The following is a 27,989-nucleotide window of genomic DNA, read 5'->3' as shown; positions in this document are numbered from 1 at the left end:
TTATTTACAATTCATCATACAAAACACTGCTTTTTGTGTTAAGAAACATGCGTGATACAAAAATCCCTTTTTCAGAGTACTGTTGGCCTATTCATCTTTGACATAAGCATTTAATATTACAACCTTAAGAAATTTCCCCATACAATTAATTATACTAATTATACAGAAATACACACTCCTGAATTAGTCATTAACCAACTTCTTTCACCCTGTTATGCAAGCATTTATAAATAACATCCTTTGAGCAAGTCATTTCTACAATCAAAGCATGACAAGGCCTGGAAATAAGCCCTGGTAATTGGTCTAGAAGTTAGTAAAATTGGTTCTTGAGACCCGTTATGGTTTCAACCTAGCATCCTGATGCATCACATGGCAGTTTATCTCACTCTCACTTACCCACTTACAGATAAACACTTAGATTTCACACACATAAACACACTGTTCTCCTCCCTACACTCTGCAGAAATATAGAGGAGCTCGAGAAGTGCCCTAACCTGTTAGTTGCTGCTAACCAGTGGTGTTTTGAGAAGACATTTGGAAAAGTGTGTAATGATGCGTGTCTGTTGGAATATCAAGGATTATGCATAAGAAGCAAGCAGTCAGAATTGTCTTCAGTCTTCCTTTTCTTCATTCTTCTTTATTTGTATAGGCTATAATGCAGTCAGTAATTTTCATAATAGCTCATATAATATGTTGCAGTCAGAATGCTGTTGTGCTGCATCACCAGAAGCACAGGAGGAGAAACAAGTGTGTTGATTTATAGATACTGTTTGCTCTATTTTAAATCTGCGTTCATAATTTATAGGCGGTCAACAAATGGAGAGAAACTGGCACGCGTAACGTCTGGGCACCAGGGAGAGAGCTGCTGCTGCTGCAGAGCTCCAGTCCATATTACAGAGCTGCCTACAGTAGATCTTCAATAAAAACTTAGAAGAATTTTTCCCTCTTGTGGTATAATTTCAGATGTTGTAAATGTTATTTTATTTATTATTGTCATCGTTCTTGTGCAACACACATCAGTATTTACTGATAGACAGGTGGATACGCAGTTTGACTCGTTTTCTAAATCTCGGTCTTTACTAGTCCTCAAGTTTTCTCACTTCATCCATTCTTCCCTTCCATCTCTATCCGGACTGGGCTCTCCTCTCCTCCACCCTTACTCCATCATCCATCCATCCACCCATCCATCCATCCATCCATCCATCCATCCACCCATCCATCCTTAATTTGTCCTCAAAGCCTTGCAGAGCGAGGGTTGTTTATGAGTTCTCTCCCATTCATCTTTCCATTTCTCGCTCCACTCCTCCATCATCCATCCCTCCTTCCTTTACTTGTCCGCAAGGCCCAGTGAAATGACACAGTTCTCTCAAAGACATTTTCACCATCATCCATCTATTCCTCCCTCCATCCCTCAATCCATCCACCCATCCGCTGTCCCCCCCCCCCCCCCCCCGTCCTTCATTTGTCCTGAAAGCCCAGCAGAATGAGTGTCTGCTGGAGAGCCGTCTCCTCCACAAACCTGGCGTCCACGTTCTCCTGCTCCTCGAAGGGGTTCAGAGCTGAAACACACACACACACACACACACACACACACACACACACACACACACACACACGAGAGAGCTATACTGTGACAGAACATATACAAAAATAAAACACAAGACTCAGCTAGACACACACACACCCTGCCTTGCTCCTCCACGTTGGAAAGTACAGTATCTTGACCCAAGATGAGTTGCACAAGCACACACACACACACACACACACACACACTCTACCTTGTTCCTCTACATCAGACAGTATTTTTGCCAGGTAGGTAAGAGGCAGAAACTCGGGTCTGAAGCCTGGCTTGTCTCTGCCTGTGAATGCAAATCCCTGGAGAAGAAGGAGACACAAAAAACACAACTGTTGACTGTGGAAGTTTGTGGAACATGACGTCAAGAGCCAAACCCTGCGTTCACACCGCAGAAAGTCTAGAAACTAGTCGCCTGAACTCGCCTGTTCGCCTCGTTTCCTCTTGTGTTGTTGAGATGAAGTTGACAGTTTGAGACAGTGACATAGTAGCACTGATATTATGAATATCCTTCCTGTCACCGCAGCACCATTGGTTCAGTCAACTGGCCAATCAGCTGGCTGGAACCGGCCATCGGACAACAGCACAACTTTAGCAGAATGAGCTGCAGTTGGTCTGTTTGGCAGGGATCATTGTTTCAACACTTATAATGGAGGCCAATGGAGAAACTTAGCCGAAAGCTGGATGTCTTTTTACTTTTGAGTAACACTCATCTTTTTATGTAAATCCACATTATGTTGGTGAGGAGTTAACAGCTACAAAGACTCACTGTCCTACCTTAGGCATTCGATTGTGTATTCAGAAGAATTTTAAGTGCGTGTGTGTCTATTTTTTCCCTGTGGATTTGGTGTTATACTGCTGCATTATTTGCTAGTGTGCAGTGCACTGTGTGTGTGTGTGTGTAAGAAGGAGTGTGTGTGTACAAGTCTCTGCGTGTGTGTGGGTGCATGTTACCTTGTTTTTGTTGTGTTTCTCCAGCAGAGTCCGGACATAATCCCTGGAGATTGAAGCTGAACTGACTGGATGGTCCCACAGCTGGTGGATCCTCTGCTCCATAGGCTATACACACACACACACACACACACACACAGGCAAGAGAGACTACATTTTAGGCAATTAGCTGTTGCTCTTAAAGAAAAAAAAAAAAAAACAAAAAAAAACAAAAAAAAAAAAAAAAAAAAAAAAAAAAAAAACAAAAAAAAACAAAAAAAAAAAAAAAAAAAAAAAAACAAAAAAAAAAAACAAAAAAAAAAAAAAAAAAAAAAACAAAAAAAAAAAAAAAAAAAAAAAAAAAAAAAAAAAAAAAAAACAAAAAAAAAAAAAAAAAAAAAACAAAAAAAAAAAACAAAAAAAAAAAAAAAAAAACAAAAAAAAAAAAACAAAAAAAAAAAAAAAAAAACAAAAAAAAAAAAAAAAAAAAAAAAAAAAAAAAAAAAAAAAACAAAAAAAAAAAAAAAAAAAAAAAAAAAAAAAAAAAAAAAAAAAAAAAAAAAAAAAAAAAAAAAAAACAAAAAAAAAAAAAAAAAAAAAAAAAAAAAAAAAAACAAAAAAAAACACACACACACACACACACACACACACCTCAGGGAGTCTCTTGAGAATGCTGAACTTCAGTTTCTCATTGGCGTCACTGTTGTCCAAATCTAAACAGACACAAAAACATAAAGAAAGAGAGGGGAGGCAGAGGAAGAGAGGGTGGTGAAAACTACTGTTATGGCAGAAAATAAATCACATGGAGGGAAAAATAATATCTGTATGGCAGATTCTCTTTGAACTCGTATACATAACCTAATTACTGAAAACACTTTGAAGGGAAACTCTGGATTTGAGCATTGTCAGTCCCACTTTGTGGAAACGCTGGGAAAATCTGGGTTGGCGAAGTGAGTGACAAGCGCTCTCCCTTCCCACAACAACTAGCAGTCTGTTAATCAGCAACAACATCACTGTGGCTGGATTTTCAGTTTGTGGCTTTAATTAGTAGCCTAAGAGAAGGCCCTCCAGCAGCATCAGTAGGCTAGCCTATAGGGCTCCATTACCCGATCCGTCTCCATTACAACATAAGGAACTGATAGTAGACAATCGTATGGCAAAATTCATAAGTAGGCTAATGTAAATAAAATAACAATATTAAAAGAACATTATAACATTATAGCCTACAGCCATAGTCTATCTGAAATGGACATGGGGAGCCAAGGCACGTTATCAGCATTCTAGTCAAAAGACGGATTAGGCATTCGAGAATATTATGGCCTAACGAGAAATATAGGCTATAGGCTATATATGTATAATTACCGACATCCAAGTAGATTGTATGCCTATACAAATCAGCTACCTATCACCTGGTAGCGTGATTCCTAAGTCCCGTAACACCCCCCTCCCCTCGATTTTTTTCCCCCTTCGGATCTACACTGATCTCATACATGGCCTCTCTGGAATCCAATTGATGAAAATCCGTCGTCGCGACGGAGAACTTTAATCCCTGGAGCAGTCTGGTTTTTGTTTCATGTCAGTTTGTCTTAAACAGTTGCAAAGATATCTGTGAATAGCACTGCAAATTTAACCAAAAAGCATTGAAATTGAAATATTAAGATAATAATACGCAACCTTTTCATATAAATGTCTGTTTTGATTGATTCAACCTCTAGCCAGGAATGGAAGTTTTACATTTGCGTTTCTTAACACCAATGAGGCGAAGTGATGCGTTTTACATGTACAGAAGCCACAACAGCGGTTTGTATGGAGTAAATACAAGAAGACAGAGTGAATATAAGAAGCCGCAGTCTCCACTGAGTGTCTTTATTATTACAGTTATGTTGGGCCGGTGCCGACATTGAGTGGAAAACACTCAAAGCAATGACCGCATATCACCAAAGGTGTCACCAAAATCAAGAATAACATGAATCTGACGGATTATCACTTTAATGATTGTAATTGTCAAACTTGCAAGAGCTTGCTTTTCTTTTCCCAGAGGAAGGTTTTTCACATAGCTTCCTAAACAAATGATCGTCTGTGCTGTGCAAAATCTCTGCCCTAAAATTGAAGTTGTATGTCTGGAAATCTGTCATCAACATTTCATAAACATAAACACTGAAGAAAGGAACAGATGAAGCTGTGCCTACATGTTGCTTAATTCATATCTCAATGTAGAGGAAAAAATGTATGCTTGATCATTTTTCTGATGATTTGCCCATTGAACACAAAACATGTCTGCATGTATGGGATGTGTCCATATACAGTGCTTAACCTGTTATAATCTGTTACTAATGAGCCAATCCTTCACTGCATCAAGCAGCTGACAGATCTCTCTCATCATGAGTAACTTCCTGTGAGTTCTTGTCTGTTTCTGGGGTTTTTCGGAAAATGTTTCTGGTCAGATGGATCATCATGATAACCATATCTGTCTTTTGCAATCCACCAACTGGCTTACCGTGCTACTGGCTGTGCTGGTAGTTAGATGCTAACAAGATTATATTACTATGAGCTTATCTGAATATAGGAGGTTTTCCCCCCACTATGATTGGGTATCAATGGAAATACTGATTCCAATACTGATCCATTACTTATTTATCTGATCCATTATTTAAATTAAATTAAATTAATTTAAAATTTTAAAATGTGTTTTTAGTGAGGTACATTCTGCATAATTCAATCCTTGTATTGTGATTTAGAATGGAAATACACAGACGAATGAAAGAAACAAGTATAAATAGTGAGAGACCAAGTGAACTGCCTCCTCAATACACAAAATAATATCTACTCTAATAGAAAGAAATATTTATCTGTGTGCTCTATCCTTGTAAACGTAAATCTGAAGTAATGGAGAATCAGAATGCAATAAATGAACTTGGCTAAGTAGAAATGTCCGATGTTGGAACAGTTATTAGATAAGTAATAAAAAGGAACAGATGTGTATGTAACCGTGTGTGTGTGTGTACCTGTCATGAGCCGAGACACAAAGGTTTCAGTGAGTTGCAGGAGGCCGTGGTCTAGGTACTGCAGGAAGGTATGATGAGGGAGGCAACGCACACCAAGTACCGCTAACAGGGTGTGGTAGCCTGGAGAGAGAGAGAGAGAGGGAGAGAGAGAGAGAGAGAGAGAGAGAGAGAGAGAGAGAGAGAGAGAGAGAGAGAGAGAGAGAGAGAGGGGGAGAGAGAGAGAGAGAGAGAGAGAGAGAGAATATGTACATCTCAGGCTTTAATGGGCAAAAGGGAAAGATAGAGACTCTTCTTGCAAATGATGTAGTAACATAGGGAGTAGTGCTGGATATTGAAAAGCAATAGCTAGAAGTACCACACTGATTCTTGGTATCTGTCAAAATGCATTGAAAGACTTTATCATCATCATCGAGAACTTCTTCTTTTCCTTGTTTATGAGTATTTCTATTACAGAAATGAACTGAACATCAACTGATTCTGTTCAGAAGTGCAGTTGACATGTCTGATGTATTTTCTGCATAAATTGACTGCATTATTTAAATGTGCTTTCAATCAAGAAAGATAAAAAAAAAGGGTTGTTTTAGCTGTGTTTCCTGTCAAGCATTAGGATCACTATAATGGATCAGTAATGGATCAGTATTGGAATCAGTATTTCCATTGATACCCAATCATAGTGGGGGGAAAACCTCCTGTATTTAGTTGAGCTCATAGCAATATAATCTTGTTAGCATCTAACTACCAGCACAGCCAGTAGCACGGTAAGCCAGTTGGTGGATTGCAAAAGCATGAAGACAGATATGGTTATCATGATGATCCATCTGACCAGAAACATTTTCCGAAAAACCCCAGAAACAGACAAGAACCCACAAGAAGTTACTCATGATGAGAGAGATCTATCAGCTGCTTGATGCAGTGAAGGATTGGCTCATTAGTAACAGATTACAAGTTTGGTAGAGTTAAATACATTATTGACATAAAATCATCAGAAAAATGATTAAAGAAAACGTTTTCCTCTACATTGAGATATGAATTAAGCAACATGTAGGCACAGCTTCATCTGTTCCTTTCTTCAGTGTTTATGTTTATGAAATGTTGATGACAGATTTCTAGACATACAACTTCAATTTTAGGGCAGAGATTTTGCACAACACAGACACTCATTTGTTTAGGAAGTTATGTGAAAAACCTTCCTCTGGGAAAAGAAAAGCAAGCTCTTGCAAGTTTGACAATTACAATCATTAAAGTGACAATCTGTCAGATTCATGTTATTCTTGATTTTGGTGACACCTTTGGTGATATGCAGTCATTGCTTTGAGTGTTTTCCACTCACTGTCGGCACAGCCCCAACATAACTGTAATAATCAGCAATAGAGAGCATCAAAACAGAGTAGTAGAGAGCAGATGTCGAGACTTTGGCTTTTGATGTTCTTTAACAACAGGAGGGGGGGGGGGGGGGGGGACATGAAAAAAGCAGGCAAAGAAAACCACCTACCGCTCACACACACAACCTCTGACAACCTCTTTATTTACCCATGGAAAACAGACTCGGCATGCACGCTGTTTTTCCAGAAACACGCAGCATCACAGTTACACACACATTCACACCTGGGAACACGCAGTCTGCAGCAGTTAGGTGTCTTGAGGGCGTTTCTCGTTCCTGTTCCCCCACCCAGCTTTACCCAGACTGCCCGGGATTCAAACCTCGGCCTCTCCAACCTCCAGCCAAGCACCATCAGTTCACACTAAACTGCTCAGGAACACAGTGGGACTGTTTAAGGGGGAAGTTTTGCCGCAAATATTCAAAGTGAATTCAAATGATTCAAAATGTATTCAAACTCCACTTTACCCATGTCTGCACTATGCTAATGTTTAACATATTTTTGGTTACATTAGTGCTGGAGAGAGTGGGTCTGTCGTCCCTCAACGCAAACACACATTGTTATTCTGGATGAGGTAGAGAGGAAGACTAGATTAAAACAACTCCAAGTGTGTGTGTGTGTGTGTGTGTGTGTGTGTGTGTCCTACCAGGTGGGAGGGGCAGACAGAGACCCCTCGTGGCTTCCAGGGTCCGAAACATGAAGTGAAACACGGCCCACTCTGCCGGACTGCCCTGCTGCGTGCTGGAACATCAACACACACACACAGAAAATTTCAAGGGGAATGTTACATAACGTGAGCGCACACGTGAAGAGGCTCGTCGCCATTTGTACATGTGAACAAGACGCAGCAGGGGGTGATGGGATTTTGAGCACACATGCGGAGAGACGAAACACACACACACACACACATACTGTCAGCACTTATATTACATACATTAATGTAAAAATGCGGCTTAAACACACACACACATTGAGACGAGGGAGGGCTACTCACAAGCACAAAACACGAGGGCCCAGTTTGTACTTCAGCCAGACTGACTCCAACATGTGTCTGATGAGCTCCAGCTAAACACACACACACACACACACACACACACACACACACACACACACACACACACACACACACACACACACACACAGGTTAGTGCTTAGGGAAGGAGATGCTGGGATTTGCTCTGTTAGACTCAAATGAAAGATTTTCTTCCACATGCAGCTTGACGGGGATTTTGCACGACACAAGCTTCCCTTGTTCAGGGAGCCGCCTGAAACACCTTCACCTCCGAGAAAAAATAACAGCTGCTTGCAATTTAGAAATCGCAGCAGTCAGTTTTGCTATTTCAATGTTTTTTTTTTTGTTTTGTTTTTTTCCATTTGAATGTGCGTCTCTACTCCAGAACTATGCTCAGTTTCACATTCTGTTCAGTTTCCCCATTTCCCTTTTTTCCCTACTTCCCACTTTCATTTCCACTGAACAAGAGTAATGCAGTTGATCTCACACACACACACACACACACACACACACACACGCACGTCATTTGACCACACATCTCACCGCAATACAGCGTTCACATCATTTGACTACACTTGACTCATTTGAAACACTGTCCAATCTGCTGAACTGCCCTGCTGCGCGCTGGAACACACGTGCACACACACACACACACACACACACACTCACACTCTCTGTCCACGCATGACTACTCTCTCATCTCTCCACTGTAGAATAACAGGAAGATCTGCCTCATTCCCTTCCTGCAGACCAGTGGGAAACCCTCGGACACGTCCGTCCTCCGCTGACCCCAGGGTGGGAATTTCAATTAGCTTCACTTATGTAACGGACCAGCCTCAAAATACAAAGGCGTCAAAGACAGATGGAATAATAAGTCCCTCTGTTTTTTTTTAATCTCACCTGCGCCAATGTAGAAATCTGTTTTCTCTTCTTTCTTGCATGTTGTATCATTTTGCAAATAAAATAAAACTAAACTATACAGCTTTGTTTACTTTCTATGCCAAAAACAGCATATTTAAACAGATGAGTGAGGGAAATGTAGAGATTTATTCTGGCTATTCTGTAAACTTGGATGAACCAACTAACTGTCCAAATGTCAAACACTACACCACCAGATGATCCATCCACTGGTCTGTTGACAGAATAAACTAATCGTTGGATGCGTTTGAACAGTTGTGCTCCAAAATGAGATATTCATTGTTTGAAAAAAAAAAAAAAAATGACACCTTCTTAGGCAAAATTAATTATTCAACGTTTGATTTATTTTTTTCTAATTAAAATTGTTCTTGTAGTCATTGCTGATGTAATACAGGCCCCTAGAGCTGAATAAAACTATAAAAAACATGTAGCCGAGATGTTTCTGGAGCAGAAAAAGCAAGGCAGTCAAGTGATTTAAAGTCACAGACTCATACACAGTAATCCTTGGGTGGTTTTCTATTAGAATAAAATCTGGAATCAGCGATTTGTCTTAATGAGCCTCGGCCCGACGGTGAGGCTGAATTTACTCGATGTGGGTCCCCTGCTGGAAAACTTTAATAACCTTGGGTATAGAAGAACTTTTCTGCTGCGTAATTAAAACATATTTCAGTCTCTTTCAATTCATCCCATTACTTTTGATATTTATTCAGACTTTTGTTATTCTCATTCGGCTGTTAATAGGTTGTTCTTCGCTGTGACATTGGCTGTGTTATGAAAGGCATGTATCTCGGTTGTCCGTAGCAACAGGGACAGGAAATAAATAACTATGACAATAATGTACTGCGGAGCTGTAATCTATCATAGCAGAAGTTCCCCGGCTCTTAAAAGCTGTAATCTATTTCACCCCCAACTTCTCCCCTGTGTCAACGCAGCCATTAGTCTCAATAAGCAGCGACACGAGGGGGAGATGTTCTTTCTCTGTGGAAAGGAAGCGAGGCCTCTTTGAAACAGTACCACCCCGGAGTTTTTTTGGTTTTTTTTTTAAAGCATGAGTCAGCTTGATGTGCGAGTGCATCGCCCAGCCAGGGAGCGAGTCCGCTGTTGTTGAAATGAAACGATAAAACGAATCCACGAGGCTGTTTCTGGTGGGTCCTCGTACGAGTGTGTTTTAATGAGACAAAGTTTTCCACTTCGGTCCTGCGCTGAGCAAATTCAATAACCGCCGACCGTTGTAAGCCGATTTCAGACACGCCCATTTCCATTAAACCCTCCTTTCACTTGGCTTCCGAGTCCCAGAAGCGCAGGATGAAAACTCGCCGGTCGCACCGAGCCGAGCCGTCTACCAATCAAGCTGGGAGCGGGGCGGCTTTCTTTGGTCTCTTCGGTCTGTCATTTGCAATTCCAGAAAGTCCCAAAATGTGGCGCATCCTGCTTTCTATTCAATTCAGGCCTTACCCTTGGCCTGATTTTATACTGTTGTGTTGATATATGCTGTATGTCTGCTTTCACCCGCTCCTAGCTGTGAAGGGAATTACCTCCCAGGAATACTAAAGACTGACTGTACAGAAGCCCCTACCTCTATCTGCTACTGAAGGTGGAGCAGAAAGGAAGCGGCTTTTTATTTTACAGTTTAGTTTTGACTCGATTAGGCAGATCCCACCTGGTTTGAGGGTTCAAACAGTGGCCTGATGGCTTCCAGTCCGCCTCTCTAAACTGAAGAACACATATCCATCCATGATCTGAAAAAATCTGGTTTACTAAGTTTCTACTATGAATAAATAAACATGCATGGACACGCAGTCTCCGGACCTCTCTTTCTCTCTCCCACACACACACACAAACACACACACACACACACACAGTGCACCAACCAGTTTGGCTACGTAGTTGACCACCAGCGAGTCGATCTTCTTCTTTCCCAGTCGAGGCAGATGTCTGTTCAGATGTTCTCGCAGCTTGTCAACCATCTACGGCACAAAACACACATTCAATATTTTGTGTGTGTGTGTGAGGAGCGACTGAGGAGAGTAAGTGAGCCTTTAAGTGAAACTTTGTGTTTGTGTGTGTGTGTGTGTGTGTGTGTGTGTGTGTGTGTGTGTGTGTGTGTTGCAGCCTCTCTGCCTCACCAGGCCTATGAGCGCCCTCTGCTGGTGGTCTTCCTCCTGGAAGAGCGGCACCAGCTTCTTATCTGGAAGAGAGCAGGCGTTAACGGGTAGAAACACATAAAAGAAACATTTGAAGAACCTCCAAAAGCATGGGGTTATGAGGCTGCCGTGTGTGTGTGTGTGTGTGTGTATGTTGCTGTTTTATGTCGCTCATAAGACTGTACCTTGCGCCACTTCAGTTACTACAGCTGGATTATTACACACACACACACACACACACACACACACACACCATCTTTTGATCACTTTCGTCACATTTACACACATGCAAGAAGCTGGCCTTTTGATTTTATTGTTTAATACGCTGCAGATATAAATAGCTCCTGCAGGATACAGCTGACTGACAGGCTTTGCTGCCTGTTTGTGGTTCAAAGTTATCAGTTGTTTTACATTTCCATATTTTCCACATCGAGCTGATGCTCTTATTCAGAGCCACTTGACAGTGAGCGCAGCAGGCAGGGCTTCAGTGTCTTGCTACAGGACACGTCGACAAGACACAAAGCTGTTGAGAGACACACTGGCTGCTTCCTTCCATCGACCCTGTGACCTTTCAGTTACGGGACGGTCTCACTAACCCTCCCTGCTCACTCTAAGTCTGAGATTAGATAACCGACAATCTACATTCACATGGATGGAAACTACAAGGGAGTGTGTATCCCACCGGCATCTTTTTGCCAATTAGCTCCATTATATCTATTAGAGTTAGACTGATATATCTGGACAATATTGACCATCCAATTCAAATATGATGGAGGTTTCTGTCTGACTACAACTGTATTAAAACAGTCTATTCAATTCTATTTAATTCAATGTTTATATTTTCATTGAATTGTTCAGTAATGTTATTTTCCAAGTTAAATGTATCCCAGAGTTCCTCCAATCATGGAACAGGTACGGCGGCTCTCCCTGCCTTAAAGAGCTGCTAACCATAGAAGAATTTCATTAGTCTGGGTCTTTGTCTTCTTCTTAGTCTTCAATGGAGTGTTTTAGTGTCCCATGATGGTCTGAATGCTGTTTCAGAGGCTTTTCCACCCTGACAAGAAGAAAATTACTGGGGGAAAAATGATGAAACATGAAAGATACTGAATATTTTCCCCCATTTTGATCAACAGGACTAGCATGTTAAACCACCTGACTCAAACATACAGTATCTCCATTTTCCTCCTTCACACAGCTGCAAAAACCAACAACCTCCTCCATCTAATATTTTTACTACACATGTAACACAGGTACAGAGAGAGAGAGAGAGAGAGGGAGAGAAAAAAGAGAGAGAGTGAGAGACAGAGTGAGAGAGAGAGAGAGGGAGAGAGAGAGCGAGCGAGAAAGTACCTAACTCCCGCTGTTATATAACTGTGGCATTCCTTCCTCTTTTCTTATTTTCTGCGTATTTCTCTCCCTGTCTCTCTCTTTCTGTCTCTCTCCCCCCCCCTCTTTTTTTTAGTCTCTCACTCCATGATAAATTAGTGTGGTGGTTCTGTTCTGCTGAATTCTCCAGTGGGCTTGAAGAATGTGATCCCAGAAGAACACACACACACACGCACACACACACACACACACACACACTCGCGCACAAACACACTCACTCAAATACACTTGCACACACATACATGCTCACACTCACAAGCAAGTTTCGAGTTCCATTATAGACCAAGGTTTTGTTATTTATTACATTTACATTCTTTTGTTTGTGTGTGTGTGTGTGTTTATCTGTGTATCTTTGAATCTGTGTGTGTGTGTGTGTGTGTGTGTGTATGGCATCTTACCAAGACTCCAGGTGTCCACCATTGATAAAACTCTAAAAAATAAGAAAAGAAATAAAGGTTTGTGTGAAAAACAATCCTTCAAGGCAGCATTATGAGAGTCTTATGTTTCATTCTGCTGAAGTTGAGGCAGTATAATGCTACGCTAAAAAAAAATATATTTAAAAACAGTTTTAAAGTTTGTAATCAGGCACAGCTGGTTGGTCTATAGGTAGGGAGGCTAATTATTAACTGAAAGGTTGTTGGTCTGATGCCCAGCACTGACTGGCCGGTCTTGTATTCCATCTGTGACAAGAGACTGAATCCTAAACTGTTGAGGGGCTGCAGTTAATGTTTTTTTTTTTGTGTTTACATGCAGTAACGTGGCTACTGGCTATACTCCAGTTAAGGTCTTACTCAGGTTGTTTATATGTGCTGATATCCTACGATTGAGTCTCCGTGTTTCCATGAATAAACCAGTTAACAGAATATTCCTGTCCATCTGTGATGTCCCATCCAGAGAGAGAGCAGTCCACCAGCAAAAAACTATGAAAAAGATGCTGTTTGACTGAGCTGTAGGTTACTTCTGATATCGGGTAAAGAAATGATGATCTCAGCAGTAATATTTTTGTTGACATCAACATGGCAGGACTTTCAAGGTTAGAAATTCTGACCTTTAATTATGGCGCCTCATTAGGCCAAGCGGTGTCATTTTTCAAATGCTGGACCATAGTTTAAAGATGCAGTCGTCCCTCCCCTCCCCTCAATTTCACAACTATATTTGTGTAGCACTTTTCCTTTTCCTTTACCTACTTCTTTGTGTTTTCCTCCATGTGTTTCAAATGGCTGGATGATCGCCTCCTCTCTGACCGCTGAAACACAACAAAACCATCATGATGGGAGGGCTGAAAATACGTTCCTTTTGTCTGACAAAACCCACAGGTATGCCAACATGTACACACAAACACACACACGCACACACACACAGCCTGAGAAAGACACACACACACATTGTCCCCCATCCACCAGATTGTGCAGCATGTGCAAAGAATTAAAATGGAGCAACTCAACTTCAAGTGCAGAGAGCAAGATGTGGTTCTGATTTGTGTTGAATAAATCTACATGGGAGGTTTTTATTGTTAGGAACGTGCACACACACAAACACACACACACACACACACGTACCAGTTTATCCCAGTCGGCCTGTATGTGTGATGTTCTGTATCTGGGGTTAGGAACAGCCTCCAGATATTTCATCCTCTCTGTGTTCCACTGCAGCTCCGACCAGAAACCCTGGAGACTCCTGGCCTGCACACACACACACGCACACATGTTTTATTGACCCAGATAAATATAAGGGCAATGTTTACAAATAGCCCTTATATTAAAGTCTGAGTATTTAAATAAAACCCAGTTTGGAGGTGAAAGTGGTTGTGGAAGCGAGATCGAACCAAGAACCCCCGCTAATACAAAAATCCCTTAAGGAGACATTGTACTATAATGACAGATACTATAGTAATATATATAATAACTTGTGTGCATTAAGTGTCTATAGCATTGTTGTTACTTTTCCTTTGAAGACGGGCTCAGTATGCAGCTCAGTGGTGCAGGAAACACCAGGGACCTCCAGCAGACACACTGACACTTCCTAGAACACACACAAACAGACAATGGTGTGTGTGTTGGTGTGTGTGTGTGTGTGTGTGTGTACTGCTTAGACACAAAGAAAGGAATGGAGCTGCAAGTGTGGCCTGCTTTACATTCATATCCATAAGTGCGCTTGCCCATGTGTATTTGTATGTCTTTATGCCTTTACGCGCGTGTGTGTGTGTGTGTGTGTATGTATGTGTGTGTGGTACCTTCTTGTCGAATACAGAGGAGTAAGGCAAGACTTTATCCAGACTGAGAGACTTCTCATAGCTGATTCTGTACAAGGAGGCTGTGAGAGAGAGAGAGAGAGAGAGAGAGAGAGAGAGAGAGAGAGAGAGAGAGAGAGAGAGAGAGAGAGAGAGAGAGAGAGAGAGAGAGAGAGAGAGTATAGGAAAAGTATGTTTTGCTCTTGCCTCTCCAGACAGTAACATAGAATTCTCATCCAAATATAAACATGAGGGGAAAATGCGGGCGGTAGTTTTACTCTATACACCCAGAGGAAAAGGAGGCTGTACTCAGGAGACTTGTGTTTTTCCTCCCGCTTCAGCCGCTGCTCACCTAGAATGAACTCCTGGATCTGATCAAAGGATTCGAAGGCCGTCACGTTGTCACACAGCCAATCAATGATCTGGAGGCAAGACACGGAAACACACGAGAGACAGGCGTCATGCTGGTGGGAGTTCACAGACGTTACATTACTGCTCTAGGGCGTGTTCATCATTCAACATCCTTAAAATGTAGAGGAGCAAGTCTGTAAAAGTGTCATCATTTTGAAATCCCTGTAAATTATTTAACTTTTGCACTGATTCATTTTGAAAGATAAGGTGTCACTTTTTTCAAAACAGTGGACGTCTCATTTTGGACTGAAGCAAATCCATTACTGATAAGGTTCTGCGCAGAACCTATGATAGATTTTTGATGGATATATAAATGTTTATATTATAGACACATGAGAGATGAATATGTTCAAAGCGCCGCACAGCAGCATCACATTGAAAACTGATTTTCCTTCACCCATAGCTCTGCTGTTTCACTTTGACTCGTATGTCCAGAAACAGAAGAATTACAAGTATAATGTACAAGAAGAAGAGGAATTACGAGAATAACAATTACAAGAAGAAGAGGAAGAAAAAAGAAGTAAAACAAGGAGAAGAGGAAGGACTTTATCTGCACAGTATTTTTCAAAGTTACAAAGTGCTGTGAACAAAACAAAAATGTTAACAAGCAATCGGCTACAATAAAGGCACTGCCTTTGTGCTGCTGGCCCCATGAACGCTGGGTCCATGAAGAATACAGAAGTTGCATGTGGCGTCAGTTTCCGAGGCCTAGCTGCACTAATTAAGCTGGTGACTCATTTAACCTCTAAAGAAGGGATTTATTACCATCTATCCCAACAGCTAGAACATCTTAATTTAGGTGTACTGCTAACAGAGTCTGACTCATAGTCGGCACCCTGTCCAAACAAAATATCTCCCCCTCTTTCTGTCTCTCTCTCTGACTCTTCTTATGATTTATCTTACTTTGTCTTCTTGTTCTCTTCCCTCCATTTCTTCAGCGTCCATTTCCCCCATTTTATCTTCCCTCCCTCTCTTCTTCCCTCCATCCGCTCACTTTCAAACCAAGGAACTGTACACAAACTTTGCCATTTGGTAGACGCTTTCCATCCAAAGCGCCTTGCAGTGACATGAATTCATACATTTTAGTATAACTGTCTCCATTCTCTCTCTCATTCTCCCTTGTGAAGCCAGCAGACAGGACCTCTATTATTTATCCCTCCTTTATCCTTCCCTTCCTCCCTCGCTCCTGCTCTCCCTCCCTCAAGGAGAAGATGTTAATGATCTTGTGACTTTGCTCAAATCGCAACTAGAGTTTCTATTGACTTTGACCAGATGATGAGTTATGTTTTTATTTGTGACGCCATGGAACATTTCTTCTCGCTGATACTGTATATTGACTTGTGAACTCAAGTGACTCAATAAAGATGTTTTGAATGTCAATACCCCCCCGCTCCCTCCATCTCTACCTTAGGCTCCAGCTCTGGGTCGTTTCCCATGTAAACCAGTAGGCAGTGGAGGGCGGCCAGGCGCTGAGGGTCAGTCCTAGTGCAGTGACAGGGGGTTGGGTGGAGGTGGTATATTAACATATATACAACATATATATATACAAACACACAGAAAGACAGATGCACGGATTGACATGTGCACAGAAGGGCAGGCAAGCAGACAACCAATCATTAATTCAACCAGGCATGTCACAAGTATTGTACTCTATGTGCTGTTTAAATAATAAAAACATTCAAATAAATTTAATCAATATATAAATTCTGTTGCATGTAGCAAGTAACTGTTATTCTTTATAGATCCAAAAGGTAAATCTCTTTTCTAAGAAAGATGGGTCTTGTTAATTAACAAAAAGAAACCTAAAAAACACAATATAAATTAGCCTTACTGCTCTACATGTATCATTTCCATCTTTGGAGGCTGATGAAAACTCATAAAATACACAACTTAAACTATGTATGTAAATATGTATTTTCGGAGGTACACATGGATATTTTGAATATTCATATGAATATGAATGAAAATTGTGTTTAATCAAGTATGCATTTTATAGAGACGACGGAATGAGAGAAAGAGGCGAAAGCAAGAGATAAATCCTGTGACCACTTGCATCTTCCCTCAAATATGCTTATACAGACAAGACTACTTTTGTCTTTGTGGAACGTCAGCTGGACTGTTAAAAATTCGGTTCAAATGTCGCAATATTGGACCGAACAAAGTTTAATTTCTTGGTAAGCAACTCATTGTACTCATTGTACAAACTTGAGTGGTGTAAAAGATGATTCCACTCACCTAGACGTGCAGGTAGGCGTGTCTGTTCGTAGTATCTGCAGCAGATAGGCAGGACTGAGCTCAGCAGTGCAGATCCTCCCACTGGCCAGGTCCAACAGAACGGTGTTAGACTCTTCCTCTACGCCCAACACTGTGAAACTAGCTGACTGGTACTGCAGGCCTAAATCCACATCAAGACCTGAAGGCCAAAGAGAAGGACAGACAGATACTGAAACAAACAGCATGTTAGAGAGAAAGAGAAATTAATTATCTAAAACAAATACACATATGGTCTTATACTTATACAACTTGTGCAAAGAAATCCTTTGCACTACCAGTTTGAGAAGCAGTATCTGCTTAATTGGAAAAACAAGAGAGAACAAGAAGACCTCAAACACTAATTACAGAAACCCAAACATACTGTATATTGTGATATTAGTATATAAGGATTCATATTAAGACCACGCATGTATTGATTTCATGTTTCAAAGCCATGTCAGCCAAAAATGGGAGATGTACCGTAGATGAAGGGGAAAAGAGAGCTTTGACATGGATTATGCAAAACAGGGGTGCAACTCAATGTTAGGGAGGTGTTATAATAATAATAATAATAATAATAATAATATTAATATTAATAATAATAATAATAATATGTTGTGTGCTCGGTGAACAGAAAGTCATCTTACCGGACAGAAAGAGGGAGTGACAGAGCATCTCCTGCTGTCTGGTGTTGATACAGTGGAGGAAATAACCAGGCAGGTAGACCAGGATGTAGTAACCTACATAAAAAAATAACACTGTCAGAGTCGGTGTGTGTGTGTGTGTGTGTGTGTGGGTGTCTATTTTGAATGCAAAAGCACGCAAATGCATTTGTGGCATTCAAATTTCCACCCTCACACACTTGCTGACATGCATGAGTGTGTGTGTGTGTCTACAGTATGCACACACAGATGTGTATTTGACTGCATGAGGATACACACACACATTTGTATCTGGGTGTTTGTATGTGTGGCGTTGAAACTTCCCCACTCACACACTTGAATTTGTGAATTTGCGAGGATGCTGACATGAGTGTGTGTGGTGTGTGTGGTGTGTGTGTGTGTGTGTGTCTCCAGACCCATGGGGATGAAGAGAGGATGGAGCTGTGTGGCTTTCTGGGACGACCTGCTGCTGTCCAAAGACACTGTGAACATCTTACTGCAGCCTGGAGAAAGAGAGAAATTCAAGATTAAAGCCTTGAAACTTTATTGTCACTTCAACCAGAGCTGCAAGGAATTTCTCACCATGTGGTCAAGATAAAGAGAATAGCAGAGAGAGAGAGAGAGAGGGAGAGAGAGAGAGAGAGAGAGAGAGAGAGAGAGAGAGAGAGAGAGAGAGAGAGAGACCTATGCTGTTTGTAAACACTTCCATCCTAATGAGCTCCTGCTCTGGTCTCTCCTCATGATAATGGTCAAAACCGAGAGTAGATATATAGACACACACACCTTTGTGAACTAAAACCACGGTGTAGCTCAGCTCCTGGTTGTCATTAAGAGGCTGGCTGCAGCAGACACACATACTTCCTAAAACAAACCACAAGAGGGAGCTGTTATCAATCATGGCTGCTAACAGTAAAACATAAAGCACATCCATAACAATAATCATGATAATCAATGTGAAATGTGAAGATCTAGATGCAAGATGTGCAAGAATGTGCAAGATCTATATGCAAGATGTGCAAGAATGTGCAAGATCTATTCACAATTGTGATATTTATTGGGATAAACTAAATCAAACTGACATTGACAATCATCCCTCCAATCAGTAAGAGGCTATAGGAATATGCTTGAATTATCATGTTTTGCAGTTGATGTAAAAATCGCATCCCAAATTTAATAACCATGTTTAATTAATGAATCAAACAGTCATTCTAAAAAGGACTAATCCCTCAGTTGAGGCTCCACTTATACTTGATAACACCCAAGTATAGTGATAACACATAAGTAATTAGACCAATTTTAAATTTGAAGGCTTTCATTCCAAAACACAACAAAACACAACTATTTATCCATTTTTTTTTTTTTTGGGGGGGGGTATTCCCTGACATTTAATGTTTCTAAGCAAAACTCTAGTCGGCTATTAAATTCAATAATATTCTGTAGTCAATTTTTCCAACTGTTTTTCAAATGGTTGACAACTCATTTTGGAATGAAACTCTTCATTTCATACATGTATTTATTCCAGTAACCTTATGAGCACTGACATGGTGGGTGATGGTGATTAGCTGATCTTTCTGTGACACATATATCATATAATCATTGAGAATGTGGATTACAAATTCCCTACAGCCTTGATTTTTGGTTAATAGGACGATTACTCATATGACATTACATTGTGTTATATATCTTATTATAGTTTATTATATCTCATATTGCATCATTGTGTATTGTAGATAATACAGCTTCGTAATTGTAGCAGGGACTTACTCTCTTGTTTTCATGCACATGCCATGTCAAATAGAGGAGAAATACAAGATGCACAAACATATATAGAATGAGTAATAACAGTAGAAAATATTTTTTTATATCTATATCTTGTAGATGAGAGAGAGAGAGAGAGAGAGAGAGAGAGAGAGAGAGAGAGAGAGAGAGAGAGAGAGAGAGAGAGTTACCTATTCTGTTTGTAAACACTTCCATCCTAATGAGCTCCTGCTCTGGTCTCTCCACATGATAATGGTCAAAGCCTAGGTTTACAAACCTATTGCACACACACACACACACACACACACACACACACACACACACACACACACACACACACACGGTCACAGTTAATAATTAGTACATAAATTACAATATTATCAAAAATGTTTGGGGACTTTTCAGCCTGAGAAATGAGAAAAGTTTATGGTGAAATCAGAATCAGAATGTCAGGATTTTGGTTTTTGTATTGATGCAGGGATATACAGTATGTATATCGATAACATACAAAGTAACAGAGTAAATCAAATAAATCCCTTGCTTAGACAACACATTTATATATTTATACTCTACTAGTAGTTGTCGTCTTACTTGATTGTGCTGAAGGGATTAGTGGGCAAATCTAATGGCAGCTCCAACTGTTGGACAGCAACATAAAGCAGGAGAGAGTGACATTTCTTTATTAGCTGAGAGCACAGATAACTGCATATGCTAAAAAAAATAAATGATGCAACAATATGATTATAGTAGCATGTGAAAGACTGGTAATTAATTTACTAAATTACAAGGGGCTCTGAGGTCTTACCACACTCTCACAGTTATGGTTGGGGTAAAACTGAACACATCGCAGCAGAGACTTGTCCTGTGAAAGAGTCACTGATATCACATCTAGCACCGTTTCACATTAACATTGACGTGTGTGTGCGTGCGTGTGTGTGTGTGTGTGTTTGCATATGTGTCCGTTTATGCATTTTACAGTTTGTGCATTTGAAGTTTCGCTCCAAAACAAGATATCAGGTGGCAAAATGTTTCTAAAATGGATATATAGCATTTGGAATGAAAACCCTTCATTTGTGTGTGTGTGTGTGTGTGTGTGTGTCAAGTAAAGTTAATGTGTGTATATGCATTATTCAGTGTGTAAGGTCTTAAGTGAATGCGTGTGTTATTCAATGTGTAAGCAGTCTTTGTATGTACATGTGTGGGTGTGCATGCATTTCACTATGCTGCTAATATGACTACATACTGTATATAACACCAGCACTAATAATAAAGATACATCTCATGTATTTAATAGGCTTTACCATTACCATCTACCTTGAAGAAAGAGGTTTTGCAGACAAAACATGATGACATCAGGAAAATAAAACAGCCGCATTAAGTACTGATGTGGAAGATACAAGCCCTTATTCATAAAACTCAACAGTAACAGAATTATGGTGTGCAAAATCTGCAGCTCTGTAATTTGAACTTTTTCATACATTTACTGTGGCTGTGATAACCAGGATGGAGCCACATTACCGCCGTCTTAGTCTCAGCGGTAGCCCAGGTGACAGCTAATGAAATTCACCATGTTAATTAAGCATTACATATTTAAAAAGGCACCCTGATTATCCAGCCTGTTTGCAAGTTTACTGGACTGCAGACTTGATCTGTCAGAACAGCAGAGAAAGCCAAAATTCAGTGCAAATTCAGTTTGTATAACAAATGTATTAAACCAGAGAAACCAAAGTGTTTCCAAAGACGATGACGCCCTGTGATACAAAGGACCGCTTAGTTTCTTTTTTTTTTTGTTTTAAACTTATTTTCACATTCATTTCAAACCAGTTTGACTAGAGCAGGTGGTATTTTCTACGCTGTGGTTTGTTTTCAGAATTGCTCACAGAATGCAAATGATCAAAAAGGGGTGGTAGTTTTATGAATAATCCGTAGTGTTATTCTGTGTGCAGGAGGATATTCTTTGTGTGTGTGTGTGTGTGTTACCCTGCATGTGAGTTTGTAAAGTCTCTGTATGTGTGCGTTTGTGTTACCCTGTGTACGAGTTCATGAAGTCTCTTTGTGTGTACGTATGTATGTATGTATGTATGTATGTATGTATGTATGTATGTATGTATGTATGTGTGTGTGTGTGTGTGTGTGTTTTACCCTGTGTGTGAGGTAGTAGAGTCTCTGCGTGTGTCCGTCCCACTGGACCCAAGTGAAGTCCTCTACTACTCTCTCCACTGCTTTGGACAAACGCTCTGGATTCACCATCACCTAGTTTAAACACACACACACACACACACACACACACACACACATTCATATTCAATGTATTCCACACATATTGAATTCTTAAGGTAAGGATCCCCAGGTGAAGAGAAAGAAAGAAGAAATTCCTTTCATCCTATTGGAATGAAATTTGATATGTTGAATATGGACACAACTTTTTACTTTTATTTGTTGGGTGCAACTGCAACTCTTGGAAAGACTTCAAACCTCCCAGGAACCTGCACAAAACCCTCCAACCAACCCAAAAGGCTCTGCACAATTTAGGATTTATGCATTTATCTGAGGCCGTTATCCAGAGAAACTTCCTTCAAAAAGAGTGAAAAATGCAGGGATTGCAGAGAGCCTCACTTACCACTCTGTAACCCTCCTGTCTGGCCAGCAGAACATGGTACTGATCCACATCTGATAGACACAGATCATAAAAACACTTAAGTTTGATGGATAACATCGGCATTTCTTGACACTTGGGTCAAATGTAATTTTTGCATCATACCTCACACTGCTGTTCTGCAGCTTATAGCACCATTACTGTATCTCAGATACACCAAAGACTGAAGCAGTGGTGAATCAGCACAAAATGTTTCAGTAATGGTAAAAAAAGATGATGTAAAAAAGTGGAAAAAAAAACGGTCAAAAACACAGTATCGTCCTTAACATTTTATACAGGTAAACCATCCTAGTTTGAAATGAAATATATCTAGTCCACAATGTGCTATGCTCAACTTCCTGCATTTAGAAACAGTGGCAGTGAGAGACCAACAAACACATTTACACCCGATGTTAAAATGTGATCTGTGTCTGTTTTTCCCTATCCAGATAAGATATCCAGGTTGCATTTGAATACCAGGTGAAAACGAGGTCAAAGAGAGAAAAAGCAAGATAATGAGAAAAAGAGAGAGAGAGACGGTGTGAAAGAAAAACACTATGAGCGAGTAAGAGACAGACGCAGAGAGCTAGAGAGACAGAGAGAGAAATTATTGCTTTTTTCTCTGTGTTTTTGATAGGATTGTTCTATACTGTAACAGATTGTAGACTCACATCCATCTTCAGTCAGCAGCAGCAGGTGGCTCTCCAGCACTGAGCTCCTGTCTGTCTCTGGATAAAGGAACTGCAGAGAAACATAAGTCACAATCTGAAGGATTATATCACTTTTGTCAGGTGGAGAAATCAGAACTCCAGTTTTTTTCATGTTTTTACGGCAATTTAAGGATGACAAAGCCCCCTGAAGGTTGATGAAATATTTAACACCCAGGGAGGGAGGGAAGAGAGTGAGAGAGAGAGAGAGAGAGAGAGAGAGAGAGAGAGAGAGAGAGAGAGAGAGAGAGAGAGAGAGAGACATAACTGTTGCACTAAAACCTCCATGAAGTTGGCCAAAACCATACACACACACACACACCCTACCTGCACTCTGACCCTACAGTCTACTGCCTTGAGGACTTTGGTGTTGTTGATGGGATGGATCTCAATCAGGAGAGTTAGACACTTTGACACTGCAGAAAGAGAGAGAAAGAGAGAGAGAGCAAGAGAGGGAGAGAGAGAGAGAGAGAGAGAGGGAGAGTAAAGCAGCAAGAATGGGAAGAAAACAGAAGGAAAGAAAGAGAGAAAGGAGTAAAAGGAGGGGATAGGAGAGAGAGAGAAATATATAAAGACAAAGTTAAAATACTGCACAAAGGAGTAACGGTTAACGTCAACAGCCTATAGAGAGGCAATAATAACTCACAAAGCTCCTGATAACTCTGTCATTCCAAAACAGGCAGTAGAAGAGAGAGCAAAAGAAAGAGAGAGAGAGAGAGAGAGAGAGAGAGAGAGAGAGAGAGAGAGAGAGAGAGAGAGGTTGAGTGTGTATGTGTGTTACTTGGTTTGAGGAGCTCCTCTCCTCTGGTCCTCTGTGCCAGGCTGACAGCTGAGAGGGAAAAAAAAAGGAGGAAGGTGCCATGTGACTTCATTTGCATATCATTTCCACAGGGACTATGCTTTTTATGTTATATCAGCGTTTCTTTTCTTTTTTTTGAACAAAGTGTTTATTTCTACTAATGCACATTTGAATTGTACACAACTGCTTTGTCAGGAAATTAAAACAAAAACAACATGAAATACAAAAACATTTTAAGGGGAACTATTCACAGTCCGGCAAACATACATACAAATTATAAATCATGGCATCATGTGCATCCACATAGAGAGGAGTCTCCAAATAAAAAAATAAAAATAAATAAATATATAAATAAATGAAAGAAAATTATCTTAAAAGAAACAGATGTTAATCTTGGCCAAATTCACATTTAAATCAGTACAGCTCCTTATCACATAGGTAATCTAAAATAAACAATTACAGGAGCCATATCAGCGTTTCTTAAACTATGATTCAGCACCCAAACTGAGTCCCTGGCCTGATTCTGGCAGGTCCCCACATTCCAAGATTAATAATATTGAAGCCATGCTGCTAGACTGACATTCAGGTCGGGCTGAATTTCTCACTTAATTGCTGGAGTTTAGGTCAGAAATATTAACAATGACTGTCGCTGGCAATTCCTTATTAGTAGATTATCAGAGTCTCACCGAGCAGCGTCTCCTCCTTGTTCAGGGAACAGCTGCTGACACACACCTGCTTGTCAAATGTATACAGGAGCTGCAGTGGAGAACACACACCACATGGAGACACGTGTTTGCACACACACACACACACACACACACACACACACACACACACACACACACGTTTATTCAATGTTTCAAAATCAGTAAGATGAGAGAAGGGAGGGAGTGTTCTACATATTATTGACATATTTAAAACACACACACACACACACACACACACACACACACACAAAATACCTTGTTCTGTTTGGTTTGGGGATCATATTTCCCAATCCTGGTGGTCCCTGTTGCTCCCTATTAGAATAGAATAGAATAGAATAGAATAGAATCAGAACTTTATTCGACAAGTACAATGTACAAGGAATTTCTCTTGGTGCAGGTGTCAACATGTAATGATGTGTACATGTGTAATGAGTTATGTACAGATATGTGCAACGAGTGTTTAGTACAGTTACATTATATGATCAGTGATATGTACATTTATATGTACAGTTAAAGTGCAACAATAGAATAAAACGAAATAGAATAGAATAGCATTTATTTATTATTTATTGTCTAGAACAGATGAAAAACGTTTTGTGCTTCAGCAAGTGCAGCACAAAACAGGCTACAGCTGCAAGTAGACTCAACATATTGAGTTTACTGAGTATATTTTATATTTTACAGCAACTGAATGACCACCTTCAGGTGATTTTATTTCCTAAAATGGATATAAAGCACTTGGGAAATGAACTGAAGAGATCGTTTGCTCCAGTTGTGTCATGTGTCAACAGCCATGAAACTACAAAGGTGGATAATCCTCATCGGTCCAGACCAGACTACAAGTATTTTCCCACCAGTGTCCGCCACCAGTCGGGCATCATGTCATGCTCGACCTCTTCATTACCCGGACTGACCTTGCTGATTGTCCTGACTAGACTTGTTTCACTTAATCCTGTGGATTTTGGTGACTTTTTGGTTCACAAGATTAAAATAAAAGACAGTCTACTCTGAAAGCCAAGACACAGCCAAGCATGCAGAAAAGAAAACATCTTTTGCAGGCTGCACACATTCATTAGTTCGCAACAAAAGGGTTCAACAATGTAATATACATTCAGGTTCAAGGGGAATTATAGTGAAGAGATAAAATGATTGCCGTCCCCTGGCTTGAATCCCATCACAGAGATGAAGCACATCACACAGCGGTGAGCCAGAGTTTAAATACAGACTGCAACAGGACTCCTCCTAACCCAGCTGGAAAGTAAGAGACTAGCACTGGATTAATACCAGCGCTGAAAGATACTGACAAAAAATCTAATTGCGATTATTTGACAGAATATTGCAATTGCGATTCAAACTGCGTTTCATATCATCACAAGTTTTTCTTGTTTGAAATTTTTTAGAACTTTAAAATTGATTAAAGAAAAGTGATTTTGTTAAAAAAAAAAAATAGATGCCAGTGAACAGGATTTACTGATTTTGGACGCCCCTCTCTCTTAAGCAATTAATTGCAGCCTCTGCCATTTGGAAATTGCAGAAGTTCATATTGCGATTTCGATTTTTTTTTTAAAACAGCATGGAAACAGGTTGAGTATGGGGACTGCTGAATACTTGAAGGGTTTGAGCGGAAAGAGAGTTTCCCTATGGGGATCAATACAGCATCACATCATTGTTTTTATATGTACGTTTCAATTGAACTGAAGCCAATCGGGCTACTCTAAGCTGGTACTTGAGAGTATAACTGCATTTGAACATGAGTCACAAGTTACTTAGTGACAGTAATGGAGGACAGTGGAGCTGACATGGCTGCCACTGAACCAACTCTGCAATAACAAACACCTGACTGTCTGTGGCCTTGGACTGACCTTCCAGGAGTAGAGGATTCCTCCATCTCTCTCCATGTTCAGGATGCAGGTGTCCACCGCTCCGGAGTATTCTGCAGAAACAGGGTTTTATTAACCTGTGTGGTTTATCATGTGTGTAACCAACAGTGTACCAAACAAAATCACTGCAGTGTTCCCATAGGGAGAAGATAGTGTGTTTGTGGCACTCAATAGTGAGTTTGGTGAACTTATCGTATTTAATGGGGTTTTTTTAACTCCTGTGGTTTTACTGTAGGATCTTATGTGGTATATTTTTTTACCTATAGTAGCTACATGAAGTGTTGCTGATATTTGCACAGTGTCTTTCTAAAATCTAGCAACACAGTGTTGGCTGCATACTCTGATTACTTTGTGAAATATGAAATGGCACAATGACTATAAGGTCTGCATAGTCTTTATATTCAAGTTTCAAGTTTGCTGCCCATTTGCTGGAATTAAAAATATACATCCCACATTGGAAATATAGGCTATAATAATATAAAATTATATGTATTCTTTAAGATTTATTAATTTCTAAAATAAAATATTATTATCGTATTCTCTCCAAAACTTCCATTTTAAAATCTTAACGTACTTAAGGAGATGTGTACATGCATGCAAACCTTTTGATAATCTTAACACTTTTGAAAATACTTAACTTTTATTTGTATTCTCTTTTTTTTTTTTTAGAGATGGAAAGTGGAGAGTGAATAGCGACACCTGGTGGTCAAAATGTAGACACTTTTTAAATACTAATGAATTCAACGTTTAACTTTTCAAGCAGAAGCTAGCACTCCTAGCTGCTTTCAGCTAGCCCACATATTTCCTCTAGGAAATGGATTTAGTTAGGTATTTTAGCTTGTTTCATATTGATTAAATGAAGTAAAATACAATTAAATTAATTCTATATTAATAACACAGACATACACTGACTGGCTGGTCCAACACCTGTGTCGTCTCCCAAACACTTGACACGAGTTAGTCAGAGTTTCTATACAAGTCAAAGTAGTCTGTCCCTGAACAGTTAGGCTAGTAGCTGACTTGTTAGTTGACAGTGAAAATCTACCTGTCTTGTGTCAAACACCTGACCGCCTCACCTTCGACTCTGCAGACCGACGCTTCTTTCCTGAGGATATCAGACACCACATCTCTGTGCAGGTCAAACTTTGGCTTCAGCTTCAGCATGTGTACACCTCACTCTTCTTGCTACTTTTCAACAACTTCCCTGTTTCTTCTGAAATGTTCACGCAGAGGCTCCATACACTGTGATCCCCTGGGAAGAAGCAGCGCCTCGCAGCTGATGTCTTCATTTCATGTTTTGCATCATGTGACGGAGAGTCATAAAATGTCAACTTTGGACACGTTTAAAAGTGAAAGCAGGGAAGCAACCAAGCATGCAGACATTAGGTAGCCTACTTCTTCTTTTTGCATTCAGTATAAGTCTTATTGACATGCGGAAATCTCACGTTGTCCCGCAGCACTCCTGGCCCCTCCCTTCTCCAGGGTCAGACAGCGGAGAGGAACGCTGCTATAGGCCGAAGAAAGCATCACTCCGGCGGGTTGGAATCTCTCACCGCCCCGCTGAATGGCTGGGTCACCTGACCTTAAGGCAGCGAGGCAG

General features: G+C 40.3%; 1 protein-coding gene across 3 annotated transcripts; it reads right to left on the bottom strand.

Annotated features, from left to right (window-relative positions):
- gsap (gamma-secretase activating protein) lies at positions 1-27,786 on the bottom strand. Of its 3 annotated transcripts, none has more exons than XM_078282053.1 (32): positions 27,466-27,786; positions 26,372-26,442; positions 24,765-24,821; positions 24,489-24,558; positions 23,785-23,832; positions 23,331-23,419; positions 22,968-23,037; positions 22,282-22,331; positions 21,804-21,914; positions 20,467-20,523; positions 20,253-20,299; positions 19,853-19,938; positions 18,687-18,764; positions 18,320-18,406; positions 17,889-17,981; positions 17,224-17,401; positions 16,395-16,470; positions 14,930-14,999; positions 14,581-14,660; positions 14,289-14,369; positions 13,903-14,029; positions 13,535-13,586; positions 12,746-12,777; positions 10,944-11,005; positions 10,689-10,784; positions 7,882-7,952; positions 7,534-7,628; positions 5,509-5,628; positions 3,155-3,216; positions 2,528-2,632; positions 1,779-1,875; positions 1-1,559 (listed from the first exon to the last, which is right to left on the bottom strand). In XM_078282053.1, the coding sequence occupies exons 1-32, from the start codon at positions 27,551-27,553 to the stop codon at positions 1,459-1,461; spliced, it is 2,607 nt and encodes an 868-aa protein (XP_078138179.1). In that variant the 5' UTR covers positions 27,554-27,786; the 3' UTR covers positions 1-1,458. The 3 variants fall into 3 exon arrangements, with proteins under 3 accessions (XP_078138179.1, XP_078138178.1, XP_078138180.1); XM_078282052.1 differs by having other exon boundaries at positions 13,535-13,593; positions 13,907-14,029; XM_078282054.1 differs by lacking the exons at positions 19,853-19,938; positions 20,253-20,299; positions 20,467-20,523; ... (3 more) ...; positions 23,331-23,419; positions 23,785-23,832 and having other exon boundaries at positions 13,535-13,593; positions 13,907-14,029.
- Positions 27,787-27,989: the final 203 nt, after the last annotated feature.

The sequence above is a fragment of the Centroberyx gerrardi genome, chromosome 24 (genome assembly GCF_048128805.1).
Source record: "Centroberyx gerrardi isolate f3 chromosome 24, fCenGer3.hap1.cur.20231027, whole genome shotgun sequence".
In the NCBI taxonomy this organism is placed as follows: domain Eukaryota; kingdom Metazoa; phylum Chordata; class Actinopteri; order Beryciformes; family Berycidae; genus Centroberyx; species Centroberyx gerrardi.
Note: the sequence above shows the minus strand (reverse complement) of the source record. Positions and strands in the feature narration are given on the sequence as shown.

Excerpts from the sequence above, each read along its gene's own strand:
- gsap (XM_078282052.1), bottom strand. The coding sequence starts at position 27,553 with ATGCTGAAGCTGAAGCCAAAGTTTGACCTGCACAGAGATGTGGTGTCT. Across the intron at positions 14,370-14,580 it reads CCTCTGTATTCGACAAGAAG|GAAGTGTCAGTGTGTCTGCT; the intron begins GTACCACACACA and ends TGTGTGTTCTAG. Across the intron at positions 3,217-5,508 it reads TGTGTCTCGGCTCATGACAG|ATTTGGACAACAGTGACGCC; the intron begins GTACACACACAC and ends GTGTCTGTTTAG.